Source organism: Anomaloglossus baeobatrachus, unplaced genomic scaffold (genome assembly GCF_048569485.1).
Source record: "Anomaloglossus baeobatrachus isolate aAnoBae1 unplaced genomic scaffold, aAnoBae1.hap1 Scaffold_111, whole genome shotgun sequence".
Lineage (NCBI taxonomy): Eukaryota > Metazoa > Chordata > Amphibia > Anura > Aromobatidae > Anomaloglossus > Anomaloglossus baeobatrachus.
Genome location: NW_027441881.1, coordinates 169,598 through 184,507, shown reverse-complemented (window position 1 = coordinate 184,507; position 14,910 = coordinate 169,598). Strand labels below are relative to the sequence as shown.

The 14,910-nt window shown below is 46.7% G+C and overlaps 1 protein-coding gene across 1 annotated transcript; it reads left to right on the top strand.

Annotated features, from left to right (window-relative positions):
• Positions 1–1,488: 1,488 nt before the first annotated feature.
• Positions 1,489–6,053, top strand: LOC142260473 (E3 ubiquitin/ISG15 ligase TRIM25-like). Its single transcript, XM_075331946.1, has 2 exons — positions 1,489–1,629; positions 2,026–6,053. The coding sequence occupies exon 2, from the start codon at positions 2,028–2,030 to the stop codon at positions 3,633–3,635; it is 1,608 nt and encodes a 535-aa protein (XP_075188061.1). The 5' UTR covers positions 1,489–1,629; positions 2,026–2,027; the 3' UTR covers positions 3,636–6,053.
• Positions 6,054–14,910: the final 8,857 nt, after the last annotated feature.

Genomic DNA, 14,910 nt, shown 5'->3' with positions numbered 1-14,910 from the left:
TGGCAGCTATGGGCTGCTGCCATTAACTCCTTATTACCCCGTTTGTCACCGCACCAGGGCAATTCGGGATGAGCCGGGTAAAATCCCGGGACTGTCGCAACTAATGCGGCAATTCCGGGCGGCTGCTGGCTGATATTGTTAGGTTGGTGGGCTCCCCATAATGTGGAGTTCCCCATCCTGAGAATACCAGCCTTCAGCCGTGTGGTTTTACCCTGGCTGGTATCAAAATTGGGGGGGACCGCACGTCATTTTTTTTCTTCAATTAGTTATTTTTTTTTTACTGTTCGATATAGACACGCCCACCGGCGGCTGTGATTGGTTGCAGTGAGACAGTTTTCACTCAGCGTGAGGGCGTGTCTGACTGCAACCAATCATAGGCGCCGGTGGGCGGAGGAAGCAGGGAATACGAGATTAATGAGCGGCCGGCATTTTCAAAAGAGGAGAAGCCGCCACAGTGTGAACGCCGTGCAGCGCCGCGCCGGTGATCGTGGATCGGTGAGTATGAGAGAGGGGGTGGGAGGGAGAGACCGACATGGACAGAGAGACAGATAGAGACATAGAGAGAGACGACCGACAGAACGACCGACAGAGAGAGACCTAAAGACCTGCGTTTATTATGTCAAAAACACATGCAGATCGCTTGTAAAAAGCAAGTGAAATGCATTCTTTCTTGAAAAATATGCATTTTGACATTTCACATTTACTTCAATGTTATTAAAACGCTGCCAAAATGGCAAAAACAATTGACATGTTGCTTCTTCAAACGCAGAGTTTTTGACAAATTTTAAGCAACTAAAACGCTGCGTTTGTAAAAGCATCGTGCACACAAGAAAGCCCTATTTTCCAAAGACTTTGCCTGGAAATCAAAACGCAAGCAGTTTTGCATTAAAACGCTGCAGCTCAAAACGCTGCTGAAAGGCAGGAAAAAATGCAAAGTGCGCACATAGCCTTATGGGTATAAAATGTCAAAGTTCGAAAATTGCAAACTTCTGATATTTTTACAAATAAATGCTAAAAAATATCAGCGTAAGTTTACAGCTATCATTAAGTACAATATGTCATGAAAAAAACATTGTCAGAATCACCGGGATCCGTTGAACCGTTCCAGAGTTAGAACCTGTCAAAGTGACACTGGCCAAAATTGTAAAAAATGGCCCGGTCATTAAAGGGGTGGTTCACCCATATTTTTTATTGTCTAGATCGATATTATATTGAGCAACAATGTTTCTCTCAAATACCTTATGTTGTCAATAGTGCCTGTGAGAGGCGCTATTGCAGACCGCTGCTCCCCGTCCAGTGACGTACCCGTCCAATGCTGCCACGTCACATCTGTGCGGCCGGCTACAGTCTTCCAGACTCTGAGCTGTGAGCGGTGTTTCACTGCTGTCACAGCCCATTTGCTCCCCCCTCCTCCTCCCTCCTAGCACAGCACGACGCGTCTCCTGCTCCCCCTTCCCTCCTCCCTCCTCCCTCCTAGCACGGCACATCTCCTGCTCCCCCCTCCCTCCTCCCTCCTCGCAGAACGCTGCAAGCAAGAGACGTGCTGTGAGGGAGGAGGAGGAGGAGCAGGGAGAAGATGGGCTCAGAACGCAGCCGGCCGCACGGATGTGACGTGGCAGCATTGGACGGGTACGTCACTGGACGGGGAGCAGCGGTCTGCAATAGCGCCTCTCACAGGCACTATTGACAACATAAGGTATTTGAGAGAAACATTGTTTCTCAATATAATATCGATCTAGACAATAAAAAATATGGGTGAACCACCCCTTTAAGGTGTTTTCAGGCCCGGGGGTGAAGGGGTTATTTTTTTCCTTCTCTGTCAGCCGCCAAAATTTCAAATAATTCCTTGAAAAAAAAAAGCCTTAGTACGGCTGTATCAATCGAAAAATAGAAAACTTTGGCTTTTAGAATGCAGAGATGAAAAAGAAATGCTGCAGCTTTAAGGGGTTAAGTGAATGGGTGTAACTACAGTTTTCTTGTTCCGGATCATCCACTTTCAGTTTTATTTCTTCCTTCCTCCCTCAGCCATGGCGTCTGCTATTCTGAATGACGAGCTGCTCTGCTCCATCTGTTTATCTATTTTTAAGGATCCTGTAACGCTGAGATGTGGACACAACTTCTGCCGGGTCTGTATTGATCGTGCGCTGGATACACAGGACGGGTCTGGAGTTTATTCCTGTCCTGACTGCAGAGAAGAGTTTCAGGAGCGGCCGGCGCTGATGAGGAACATAAATCTTCATAATGTCGCAGAACGATTCCTAGTTACTCAGCAAGAACAAGAGGAGATCACCGGGATCTGCTGCACTTACTGTGTGGACTCTCCTGTACCTGCTGTTAGATCCTGTCTACACTGTGAGGCTTCTCTGTGTGAGAAACACCTGAGGGCTCACAGCAAATCACCAGAACACGTCTTATCTGATCCCAGCACTTCTCTGGAGAAAAGGAAATGTTCTGTCCATAAGAAGATCCTGGAATATTACTGCACTGAGGACGCGGCTTGTATCTGTGTGTCCTGCAGTTTGATTGGGAAACATAATGGACATAAAATGGAGTCACTGGATGAGGCCTCAGGGAAGAAGAAGAAGAAACTGAGAAATGTTCTCCAGAAACTGACCACAAAGAGAGAGGAGACTGAGGAAAGAGTCCGGAGTCTGGAGGAGCGCAGGAGAAAAGCTCAAGAAAATGCAGCTGGAGAAGCCGAGTGTGTCACTGCCCTGTGTACAGACATCAGGAGACGGGTGGACGACCTGGAGAAGAAGGTCCTGAGTGAGATCTCCAGGCAGGAAAAGGAAGAGTCACGGTCACTGTCTGCTCTGATCCATCAGCTGGAGATAAAGAAGGACGAGCTGTCCAGGAAGATGAGGCACATTGAGGAGCTGTGTAACATGACTGATCCAATGACCGTCTTACAGGAACCAGACACCGGAGACTTGTGTGATCCTGAGGAGGAGGGAGGTGATGAGGACACAGGGGGACATGATAAACAACTCCATGATGGAGGTGACCTGGATGTGGCTGTGATCTCACACACATTACACACATTATGTGAGGTAATAACAGGTATAAGGAGCGGGATCTATGTGGAGGGTCCTGCAGACATATTACTGGATGTAAACACAGCTGCTAATAATGTCCTTATATCAGACGATCTGAAAACTGCGACCAGCACAGAAGAGAACCAGAATCGTCCAGAAACAGCAGAGAGATTCCAGAAATATCATCAGGTGATGAGCAGGAGGGGATTTACCTCAGGACGACATTACTGGGATGTGGAGAGCAGTAGATCAGGGGAGTGGATGGTGGGGATGTGTTACCCCAGTATAGACAGGAGGGGAGATCAGTCACTGATTGGCTATAATAACAAGTCCTGGTGTTTGAGGAGATATAAGAATCAGTTTTCAGTGATACATGACTGGAAAGTGATCCAGTTAACTGACAAGATCTCCAGTGATAGATTCAGGATCTGTCTGGATTATAAGGTCGGGCAGTTGTCCTTTTATGAGCTGTGTGACCCCATCAGACACTTACACACCTTCACTGCCGCCTTCTCCGAGCCCCTTCATGCTGCGTTACGTGTAGTTAGGGTATATATTGATGATCACTGTGTAGATAACTGGGTGAAGATTAGAACATAACTGGAAAGAAACATCAGAAAAATCCCAATTTTTAAACTAACTTTCTTTCTAAACATTTTTCTGGTTTTCTATGACATAAAATACATTTCCCTCCGGAGCCTCCTGAAATCTTCCTGTGTTTCCTGACACCACTGACCTTAAGAATAGATTTTCCACAGAGATCACTTCTCAGCAGTCTCATTATCAACACAGGAAGGAAGTGTAAGGTAACACCTCTGGTATAAAGCTGGAGGAGGATGATGCAGGATCCACCATTGACAATAACTGATGGACACAGCTCCCCCCTCCCCGCACAGGGATCTCTGCACAGGACACAGAGCATGCCCACAAGTCCTCTCCGGATGACGCTCTCCTCCATCCATGTGTCTGCTCTGGAGCAAATCTTTGAGTGACATTAACAGAAAATAGCAGCAGCTCAGACAATATGGCCGCCCCCATCATCATGTTCAGAAGATAAAATATAAAAATTACAATCAAATGTGAAAATCAATAAGAAAAAGAGAAAACAGATCATATGTAATAATAGCGTCTAATCCTTAGATAATGCAAATTTAGGATTATTCAGATTTAATCCTTTAAACCTACAATTTAGATTTTTGCATTATAACTTTTTCCTCCCAATTTTCTAATTCTCATATCTTTCTTATCTTTCCGTCACCATAGACGTATAAGAGCTTGTGCGTTGTGAGAATAGCTGCAGATTTTGTTGACACCATTCATTTTACCATATAAAGTTAGGAAAATGGGGAAAAAAAATCCAAATGCAGATTGTGCTGATTAATTTCAATATATATGCATTTTTATTTTCTATTTTTGAATTTTTTACATTTCTTTATTTTGAACTTAGGAAAAGGAGGGGGATTAGAATGTTTGTGTTTTTTTTTTTTTCTTTTTCTAACATGGTAAGTTGCTTTTATAACGTGCTTGACCCTGCGATCGCTTGTTCTATATACAGCAATGCTCCATTAATGTTGAGTAAAGTAAAAAATTATGGCTGAACATCACAGGAAATCCCCGGCTGTCATGGCAGCCAATCAACACCTCATGGTCATACTGCAGGGAGGCTAATGGGCCCCGGAACTAACGCCTGAGCCGGATCTCTGGGCTCTTAAATACCACTTTTAGTGACTGACAGCAACATTTATTAAGTTCACAGTTTGATTGTTTGCTAAATGTAATCTGTCAGCAGGTTTTTGTTATGTAATCTGGGAGCAGCCTGATGTAGGGGCAGAAAGCCTGATTCCAGGGATGTCACTTACTTGACTGCTTTGTGTAGTTTTGATAGAATCCCTGTTTTTGTTCCTGTAGAGGTAGCAGAACTAGGAATGCTGAGCTGTGTATAACCCCGCCCACACCACTGATTGGCAGCTTCCTGTGTACACTGTATATTGTCAGCAATCTGCCAATCAGTGCTGCGGTGGGGTTACACAGACTAGCTGGACTAGGGGGTGCTTCACACACAGCGAGCTCGCTGCCGAGATCGCTGCTGAGTCACGTTTTTTGTGACGCAGCAGTGACCTCATTAGCGATCTCGCTGTGTGTGACACTGAGCAGCGATCTGGCCCCTGCTGCGAGATCGCTGCTCGTTACACAGAGCCCTGGTTCGTTTTCTTCAAAGGCGCTCTCCCGCTGTGACACACAGATCGCTGTGTGTGACAGCGAGAGAGCGACAAATGAAGCGAGCATGGAGCAGGAGCCGGCGTCTGGCAGCTGCGGTAAGCTGTAACCAAGATAAACATCGGGTAACCAAGGTGGTTACCCGATATTTACCTTAGTTACCAGCCTCCGCCGCTCTCACGCTGCCTGCGCCGCCGGCTCCTGCCTGTACCCTGACAGCTATAGCTGTAACAGCCGCTACTTTCAGCCATTACGAAGGGGAGATCACGGCATAAAGATTTATACAGCTGTCATTAAAGGAGATTTCCACTTCTAGAAAAGTGATCCCTAATCCTTTCCCAGCATGTAAAATCACAAACATAGACAGTACTCCCCCTCCCCCGGTCCAGCGTCAAGTTGCAGCGATGTGCGTTGCAGTCATGGTGTCACCGCTGCAACCGATACGAAGAAACCAAAGCTGCGGTGGAGAACTGGTGCCGAACAGCGGGACGGCGAGTACTGCAACTATGTTACAGGCTGGGAAACGATTGGGAACCATTTTTCTATAATTGGAAAACCCCTTTAAGTCCAAAAAATCCTGCAAAAATCTTTAAACATTTAGCTCCCCCTAGTGGTGGCCAGAATTACCGTACACCATCATACAGTTATAAGAATTCTCATAAAAATATGAGGATCTGACAACAGCTTCTTGTTAATGGTTTCCAGATGGAAAAAAATAAAATATTTTTACTGTAATAAATAAAATAAATGACTAATTATAAGACAAATGATTGTATAACTACAGATAAAACTGCTGATAATAAATGGTATATTATTTCACATTACTGCTGGTATTTTTTATTGTGTGTGCGGCTCGGTGAACTGGGGGCAATTTTATAAAAATTTCTCATTACTAAATGCTGCAGTAGTCATCTGGGAGGGGCGGCTTCAGGGAAGAAATATATTCACCTAATGTAACTGCAGTGGGATATGATTTCTCTAAGTACTGTGTTTTTCGTTTTATAAGACTCTCCGGATTATAAGACGTACCCCAAATTTGAAGGAGGAATATAGGAAAAAAAACATTTTTACTGTTAAAATTAGGGTCCGCCTTATAATTCTAGTGCGTCTTATTTTAGCTATCCAGGGGAGAGCGGCAGTGTTGTCGCAGCTCAGAGAGGTCACAGGAGGCAGGGTCAGTGATGCTGTGGGCTCGGAGGAAGGGGTGTCCCGGCTCAGGAGGGTCAGTGGCATGAGGGTCGGCAATACAGCGGGCTCGTGGGGTGTCACTGCAGCTGGCGCCATTGATCTGCTGGTGGGCTGCAGGCTCCGTGGAATCTTCGACTGTTCACACAATGGAATTCAAGAAAATGGCTGCAGAGCGAGCGCTTGCACAGATTGGCCTCTACTTCCATTTTCTTGAACTCCATCGTGTCAACTGACAACTCAAAACAGCCAGCAGCCCGCTGGCAGATTAATGGTGCCCGCAGCAGCAACACCCCACGAGTCCGCAGTTTCGCTGACTGTCCACTGACCCTCCTGAGCTGCTCCGCTGCAGTGACACCCCCTCTCCGATCTCTCTGTATCTCCAACCCTGTGACACCAGTGCCGGTAAGGCAAAGTTCACACTTCCGTTGTTTTGCATCAGTCACAATCAGTAGTGTAACTGATGCAACGGATGCGTTGCGTTGCAGATAGTGGCACAACTGATGCTGCAAAAAAAGATCCTTTGTGTTTGTCTTTTTTACTGGTTTTTTTTTTTTACGGCCGCCGGGCGATCAGCTGATCGTTCACAATAGCCAGCCACCGGGCGATCAGCTCATTGCTCACAATAGCCAGCCGATCAGCTGATCGCTCACAATAGCTGACCAACCGGGCGATCAGCTGATCGTTTCGGCCGCTGGAACTGAATTTACAGTCATCATGGTTTTTTACTGTGCGCATGCTCACAGTAAAAAAAACCATTCAGCCGCAGACAAAAAACGTTGCTCTCGCCGGATGGTCAGTCAGTAAACGACTGATCCGTCACGCGGTGGATGCAACACAGTGCCATCAGTCACAATCCGTCGCTAATAGACTTCTATGGGGGAAAAAAAAGGATTCCTGCAAAATATTTTGCAGGATACCGTAATTCCTCAAGGCGACGGATTGTGACTGATGCAAAGCAACAGAAGTGTGAACTTCGCCTATACCATACCCGGATTATAAGACACACCTCCATTCTTCCCCCGGTTTTGGGGGGAAAAAAGTGCGTCTTATAATTCGGAAAGTACGGTACAATATGCAAACAAACATCTAAGAAAACTATGGGCCGGATTTATCATTTGTGATTTCATGAAGCCAATTTTCTTATTTTGTTTTTTTTTACCAATTTATTTTGCCCCAAAGTTTTCAAAATTTTGCACACAATTCATGAATTTAGCAGAAAATAAAAATGCTCCATTTATTGCTTTAACTAGTATTTGTGACTAAAAAAAAGTCACGAAACTGTGTCAAGGGGAAATCTTGTCTAGGAACCAGGGACTAATGCCGGCGTCACACAGTACGATATAACGGGCGATATGTCGTCGGGGTCACGTCGTTAGTGATGCACATCCGGCATCGTCAGAGATATCGTACCGTGTGACACCTCCGAATGACTGTGAATGAGCAAAAATACCTTATCGTTGCTCGTTGACACGTCGTTCATTTTCAAAATGTCGGTCCTCCTTCTGTGCTCCGGCTGTTTATCGTTCCTGTGGCAGCACACGTCGCTCCGTGTAACACCTCGGGAACGACGAACACAACTTACCTGCGTCCTGCCGGCAATGCGGAAGGAAGGAGGTGGGCGGGATGTTACGTCCCGCTCATCTCCGCCCCTCCGCTTCTATTGGCCGGCTTCCGTGTGAAGTCGCTGTGACTGCAAACGTCCCTCCCCCTTCAGGAAGAGGGTGTTCGCCGCCCACAGCGACGTCGCCTAGGGGGGGGTAAGTGCGTGTGACGGGATTAACTACTTTGTGCGCCACAAGCAACTAATTGCCCGTGACGCACAAACGACGGGGGCGGGTGCGATTGCTTATGCGATTGCACGATTTATCGTGCTGTGTGACGCCGGCATAACGTGAGATGTACCATAAAAAAGCAACATCCGGCTGGAGCTCTTTTCAGGGGCCTCTGTATCCCTCTTTAGTAACCTTTAGGGTAGGATTCCACTTGCGAGAAACTCACGCATATCTTGCATTGCATCACCTGGCATGGCCTACCTCTCGACAGGAGCGGGTCGGCTTCTGTATTTCTATGCAGCTGACCCGCTCCTGTCAGGAAAGAGGCAGGCCGTGCCGGGTGATGCGATGCAAGATAAGCGTGAGTTTCTCACAAGTGGAATCCTACTCTCATAATGAGTGTTGCTCACCCTCACTTCCTAGCTAGCTAAGTCACAAGCCTTTCTCCTAGGCTCCACAGCTTTTTCCTCCTCTGCCTGTCTCCATGTGTCTATTGCCAGGAAATGGGAAATCTATGCTCCCTATGTGCCGTCTGGTGCAGGGTATAGCGACGCCAGGGGGAGTGCTTGATTAATTAGTCAAGAAATCACACGAGTCTCTGGTAAAGTAAGGTGTTGGTGGCCGGCGCCGCGGCCGGTTGCATTCGGGTCTCCCACCCAGGCTGGTGGTCTCTATAATTTTCCTCTGCACTGACTTTGTGTAAGATGGACTTCCTAGTCTGGAACTCATGAGTCCGCTCCCGGCTGGATGTGGCCTAAAGAGCCGAGCCCGCAGATGCTGGCCCGTGGGATCTATGGGCCCTGGCGGTGACCTCTTATTCCTTTCGGTGGGCTGTTGCCTTCTATCAGGGACTTTGGGTGGGACAGGACCTATAATCCTGGCCTTAATCGGTTAATTAACCAGGCCGCTTATTTCTGGTCCTGGTTTCAGGGTCCGAGTACCCCCCTTTGTGCTCTGGTTTCTGGGTCTGTTCCTCGTGTCGGTACCGGCGGGCTACAACCCTGGCCCGGTACACCTCTGTTCTGCCAAGCCGTCTTCCCGTCTCCTGCTGACGGAGACCACCGTCTGCCATCTAGCCAGTGGCACCCGGGCTCCTACCCTGGCACCGTTTAACTTGAACTTTCTCTGCTGGAGCTACACTTCGCTTCAGCCCACACTCCTCTCTCCTTGAACTCCAAAACTACACTAACTACTGTTTTCCCACCCCAGGCTGTCTAGACCCCTGGGTGGGCTTGTCCAACGGCCTGGTCACGCCCACTGGTGTGTCTATCTTTCCCTAAGGGCCCCTTCACACGAACATGAAAAAAAGTACCGTTTTTTCACGTACGTATTAAAGGGGTGGTTTGCTCCCAGTGTGTCGTGTTTGTGGCACATGCGTGTTCTCCGTGTGTTATACATAATAACACACGGAGCGCGGAAAGCCCCGCCTTACCTGTGTCTTCTGGAGCGGTCTGTGGTGCTCAATGACAGTGTCCGGCACAGGCCACGCCCCGCTGACGCTGCTTCCGGCCCCCAGTGAAGATGATGTGTTGTTCAAATTCACTGGGAATTGGATAGAGGTGACAGCCGTGGCAGAGACTGCAGGGCTTGTGGAGGTGAGTGTGTGCTTTTTTATTTTTAAAATGACACATGTGTTTCTCCGGCACGTGTCACATGGGCCCGTATCCACACTACATCCGTGTGGTACGTGTGCGGGTCGCGTGACACCCATGCTGCCGGAGAAAAACGGACATGGCTCCGTATGGAGCACACGGGCACACGTCTGCTCCACACGGAGGCACGGGCCAATGGCTGAACACGTGCGTGCACATAAACCCATTGATTTTAATGGGTTTACGTGTGCCCGTGTCTCCGGTACATGCGGGCACTGACCTAGCACGTACTGGAGACACCTGCGTGTGAAGGGGGCCTAAGGGGGGGTGACTAGGGTTTCAGGTCGGCTGTGTGTTTCCTAAATAAGGGAAGGTGTTGTGCGGGGGCCTATCTGTGACTACCTAGTTTTGCCAGGGCATCACACCTATACTATCAGGCAGCATGGGTACCCCATTCAGAAATGCTCGATCTAGCAAAATATAAAATCAATTGATCTGATCGTCACACAGCGTGGCGAGAAAATAATTCCTAACTGAGCTGCGCCTATGCTCTGGAACACACTACCAAGAGCAATCCGATTAATTCCCAACATCCACACCTTTAAGCGGGCCCTAAACACGCATTTCTTTAGACTAGCCTATCCCCTCACCGCCCTGATCTAATCTAGTCCCTTTCTGCCCTTCATAACAAAATTTTTACTTCCAATTCTTGTCCCCTGTAGTTGTATGAATTCTGGCCGATGACAGGTCCATGCACCTGGTTTTGAATCCCCTATTAAATCGATGGCTGGACCATATATGACAAGCTCTTCTCCCCCATTCACCTTTTGTGCCTCCCCTATTCCCTCATACACTGTAGCTTACGAGCAGGGCCCTCACTCCTCCTGGTATCTTAATAGTGTTATTTTGTATTGTCTCATATTGTCTGTACATGTCCCCTCTGAACTGTAAAGCGCTGCGGAATATGTTGGCGCTATAGAAATAAAACTTATTATTATAACTCAAATAGTTTTTTTTGGTCGCAGAAACATCCATTAAGATGCAAAAACAGGCGATCAAAACATCTCATCTGTGCAAAAATTGTATAAGTAAAAATGTCAGCTCAAGACGCAAAAAAAGAAGCCGTCCCTGAGCCCCAGATCCTGAAAAATGAGAACGCCACAGGCCTCGGAAAATGGCGACAAAAGCACAATTATTTTTTTGGGCAAAATTATGATTTTTTTTTCACCACTTAGATAAAAGTGAAACTATCCATGCTTGGTGTCTACAAACTCGTACCGACCTGGGGAATCATAATGCCATATAGTGAACATGTTAAATACCCCCTCCCCCCGCAAATAACTGTGGATTTGCACTTTTAATATTTTCTCTTTTTTCAGTACAGTATATGGTTAAACGAAAGGTGTCATTCAAAAGTACAACTTGTCCTGCAAAAAAACAAGCCCTCATATGGGTATATTGACATAAAAATAAAAAGGTTATGGCTCTTGGAAGGAGGAAAAAATGGAAAATCGCCAAGGGGAGGTGGTTGAAGGGGTTAATAGTAATATTTGTAAAGGGTATCAACTATCCCTCTTTCGTACACTTGTTAGTAAAATATCTGGCTTTGGGAAAGCTGGGTGATAATTGTACCTATTTCTCGGCTAACCCAGCTTTCCCAGTGTTCGGATTAGATGCGGGGCCCAGGATCCTGGGGTGACTGTGACTCCTGCACCCCGGATAGTTATACTGCTCTCTGTAATATCTGCTTTTTCGGCAGCCGATGTATCAGTCTATGTGTAATATTAAACAGATATTTCCTTGTATATTGGAGCTGTTGTATTATGTGTGTGTGAGTGTAAACTCTTCAAGATTTGCAAATTAAAAGGTTTATCTCTGAATCCATTTCTTTCTTCCCTATAGTAGCCCGGCCATATCTCCAGATCCTCACTGCGTCATTCCTTACATTTTTCTGGCTCCATCTCCTCCATACATGTTTCTGTGCTCAGTGTGAAGTGGGCGGTCCTTCACTGGTGGCCATGTGACCTCTATAAACTACATTTCCCACAAGTCTCGGCTTCTTCTCCAGACTCACTGCTCTCATCAGTGTAAAGCTTTATTAGCTGCTCCTCCATTTCTTTGTGATAGGAGGTTCTGTGTATAGGCCAACCGCCCTCCATCCTACAATTCTGTATGTGTTTTAGATATTTTCCCCTCTGTGTCCTCTTCTAGCTCTTTGCTGCAATAAATAAAGCAACTGGATATGGATATACCGTATGGACAAAGTAGTAATATAGCTTGGTAATCCGTCAATAAATAAATACGCCTAAAATATAACTTTTAATAATAATAAATAAAAGGACCAAAACAAACATATATAGCGCAAATGCGCCTAAAAATTGTCACCAGCTGTGATATCCTATGTCTCTGGTATTAGGATTGTACTGTCACAGACAACAATAAATAGTAGGCAGTAGAATAATCGGCAATATGTAACCCTCATCAGGTATCATATGATAGGGAAATAAAAGGCAACAATCTCACCCGTCTTCAATTCAATTCATCAGGGGTGTGTGTTCCTTAGCCGCAGTAAGTGTAAACAAACGGAGTTGCCACATTATATCGAGGTCCTATGGCTTCCACATATAATCCACGGAATCCCTCATAGACAACTCCGATGTCATATCAACGAAAACTTGTAATTCTCAACGCGTTTCAATTAATCATCAGGAGAATTAGAAAAAATTATGATGTCTTCCAGTAAAACGGCATATCCGCCGCAGAGTTCAGACACCCATCCACATCCAATGCCACATTAATGTGTCCCTCATGGGACCGGCACATCAGCCACTATATGGGTCCAAAAGGTTAAAATAAGTCATCAAGCAAAAATAGCCAGTCTCACATATATCAAACAGCCTCAGTTCAGAGGGCCAAATGTGAATTACGTACTCACCAGGGTCCCGACACGTGGCATTAACTGGTACTACGCCACCGTGCCGAGCGCCGGCATACAGTTTAAATAACAGAGCATTGCCGCTCTGAGGGTAGGCGTGTGACGTCACATCCGTCCCACGGGTGCCCGCCCACTTCCTGCGGGTCATCCCGTGTTGAGACGCATGCGACCCAGGATAGAGTCCTGGAACGCAGGACGCTCCGCGCATGCGCAGATGTATGGCCGCTGCATCTTACATTGTAGTCGGCGCATCCGCCTGCTGTCATCGTGTACAGGAATATTGACATAGTAAATATTCCACGACATCATGCCCTGGGACACACTATCCCAGACACAGATGATCCAGGTTAAATATGACTGTGCCATCATGGTAAAGCGGACAACTTAAACAACACTTCATACGTTATGGTACAGATAAGCGAGGGGGAGGGATGAGGGAGGGAAAGGGCCGAGGGGCGGGGAGAAGGGACCCGAGGATTATAATGACCAATTTAAGGGGAAATCCGGTCAGGAACAGTTAAGAAGGTACCTGGGCCAAAACGGATGGGAATAGAAAAAGACCCATCACCATGTAAAATGGCCCTAAAGTCTGATCTTACACCTGCCTATCATGTGGGGGTCGGCACCCTAAAAGGAAACGGTGGATGGTGCCCCCACTCGGCCGTCGTATAACCCTGTCAGAAACCTCACCCTGTTACTGGGTTACACAAAGGGTGCAAAGGATAGCATCTCGTTTAGGCCCAGGGGACTCACTGTCCTGAGCCAGAAAATCCATCTCGTCTCCTGCTTTAGGATAAGATTGTCCCAGTCTCCCCCTCTCAAAGGTTGTGGTACCAGATCAATTCCCTGGAAATGGACGGAGTTGGGGTCACCATTGTGTTTTTCGGCAATATGCCTTGCCAATGGTGTGTCACTTTTGTTACGGATGTCCCTTAGATGTTCCCCCACTCTACGTCTAAATTCTCTTTTAGTTTTTCCCACATACTCCTTTGGGCATGTGCAGGTAGCTTTATAAACAACGCCTTTTGATCTACAATTGATAAAATGCTTAATGGTGTAATCCCTGCCGGTCACAACAGAATGGAATTTTTTCCCCACCTTTATGGAGCCACATGCCACGCAGCCACTACATTTGTAGCAGCCTTTTAACTCACTTCGGATCCATGAAGAATTTTTGGGGATGAAATGGCTGTGTACCAATCTGTCACCTAAAGAACGTGCCTTTTTAAAGGTGATGGTGGGAGACGGTGTTAGGGCGGGTGCAATGTCATTGTCCATCCCAAGGATTGACCAGTGTTTTTTGAGGATTTTACGAAAGTCCTCAGCCCCATTATTGTAGGTAGTTATAAAGCGTACCACCTCATCCTTCGGGCTGTTCCGTGGGGCCGAATTTAGCAAGGATGTCCTGTTTCTGACACTCGCTTCAGAAAAAGCTTGGTCAATGACCCCCTCCGGGTATCCTCTCTGTTTTAGTCTCTTATTCAGGTCAGCCGCCTGTTCCAAAAAAAGGGGAGTCTCCGAGCAGTTTCTTCTGAGTCTCAAAAACTGGCCCTTTGGAATCCCCTTCTTTTGGCTCTTGGGGTGGCCACTCTCCCACCTCAAAAGAGAGTTTGTTGCTGTTGGTTTTCGGTATGTGCTGGTCCTGATTTGACCGTCCATACCTCTCTCAATCAGCACATCAAGAAACGGAAGTCTGTCCTTGTTCCATTCGAAAGTGAATTTTAGGCCAAGTGTATTGATATTGAGCATTCCAACCATATCTAAGAGTTCAGACTCATCACCCCTCCACAATAGGAACACATCGTCTATAAAACGACACCAGAGGAGTATCTTGTCAGTTGGGATGGGTGAGTCCTCTCCAAAAACAATAGTCTCCTCCCACCAGCCCAGGGTCAGGTTAGCATACGACGGGGCACTAGGGCTCCCCATCGCTGTACCCCTGAGCTGGTGGAAGAAAGAGCCCCCAAAGGTAAAGGTGTTACATCTGAGACCAAAGTCTAGTAATTCCAAAATGAAACCATTGTGACCATCATACTGTCTGCCTCTACTACTGAGGAAGTATTCAACTGCCCTCAAACCATCTTGATGTTTTATGGATGAATATAGTGCTTCAACGTCTATACTCACAAGTAGAGTCTCATCGTCCAACACCACGCCCTCCAATTTTTTTA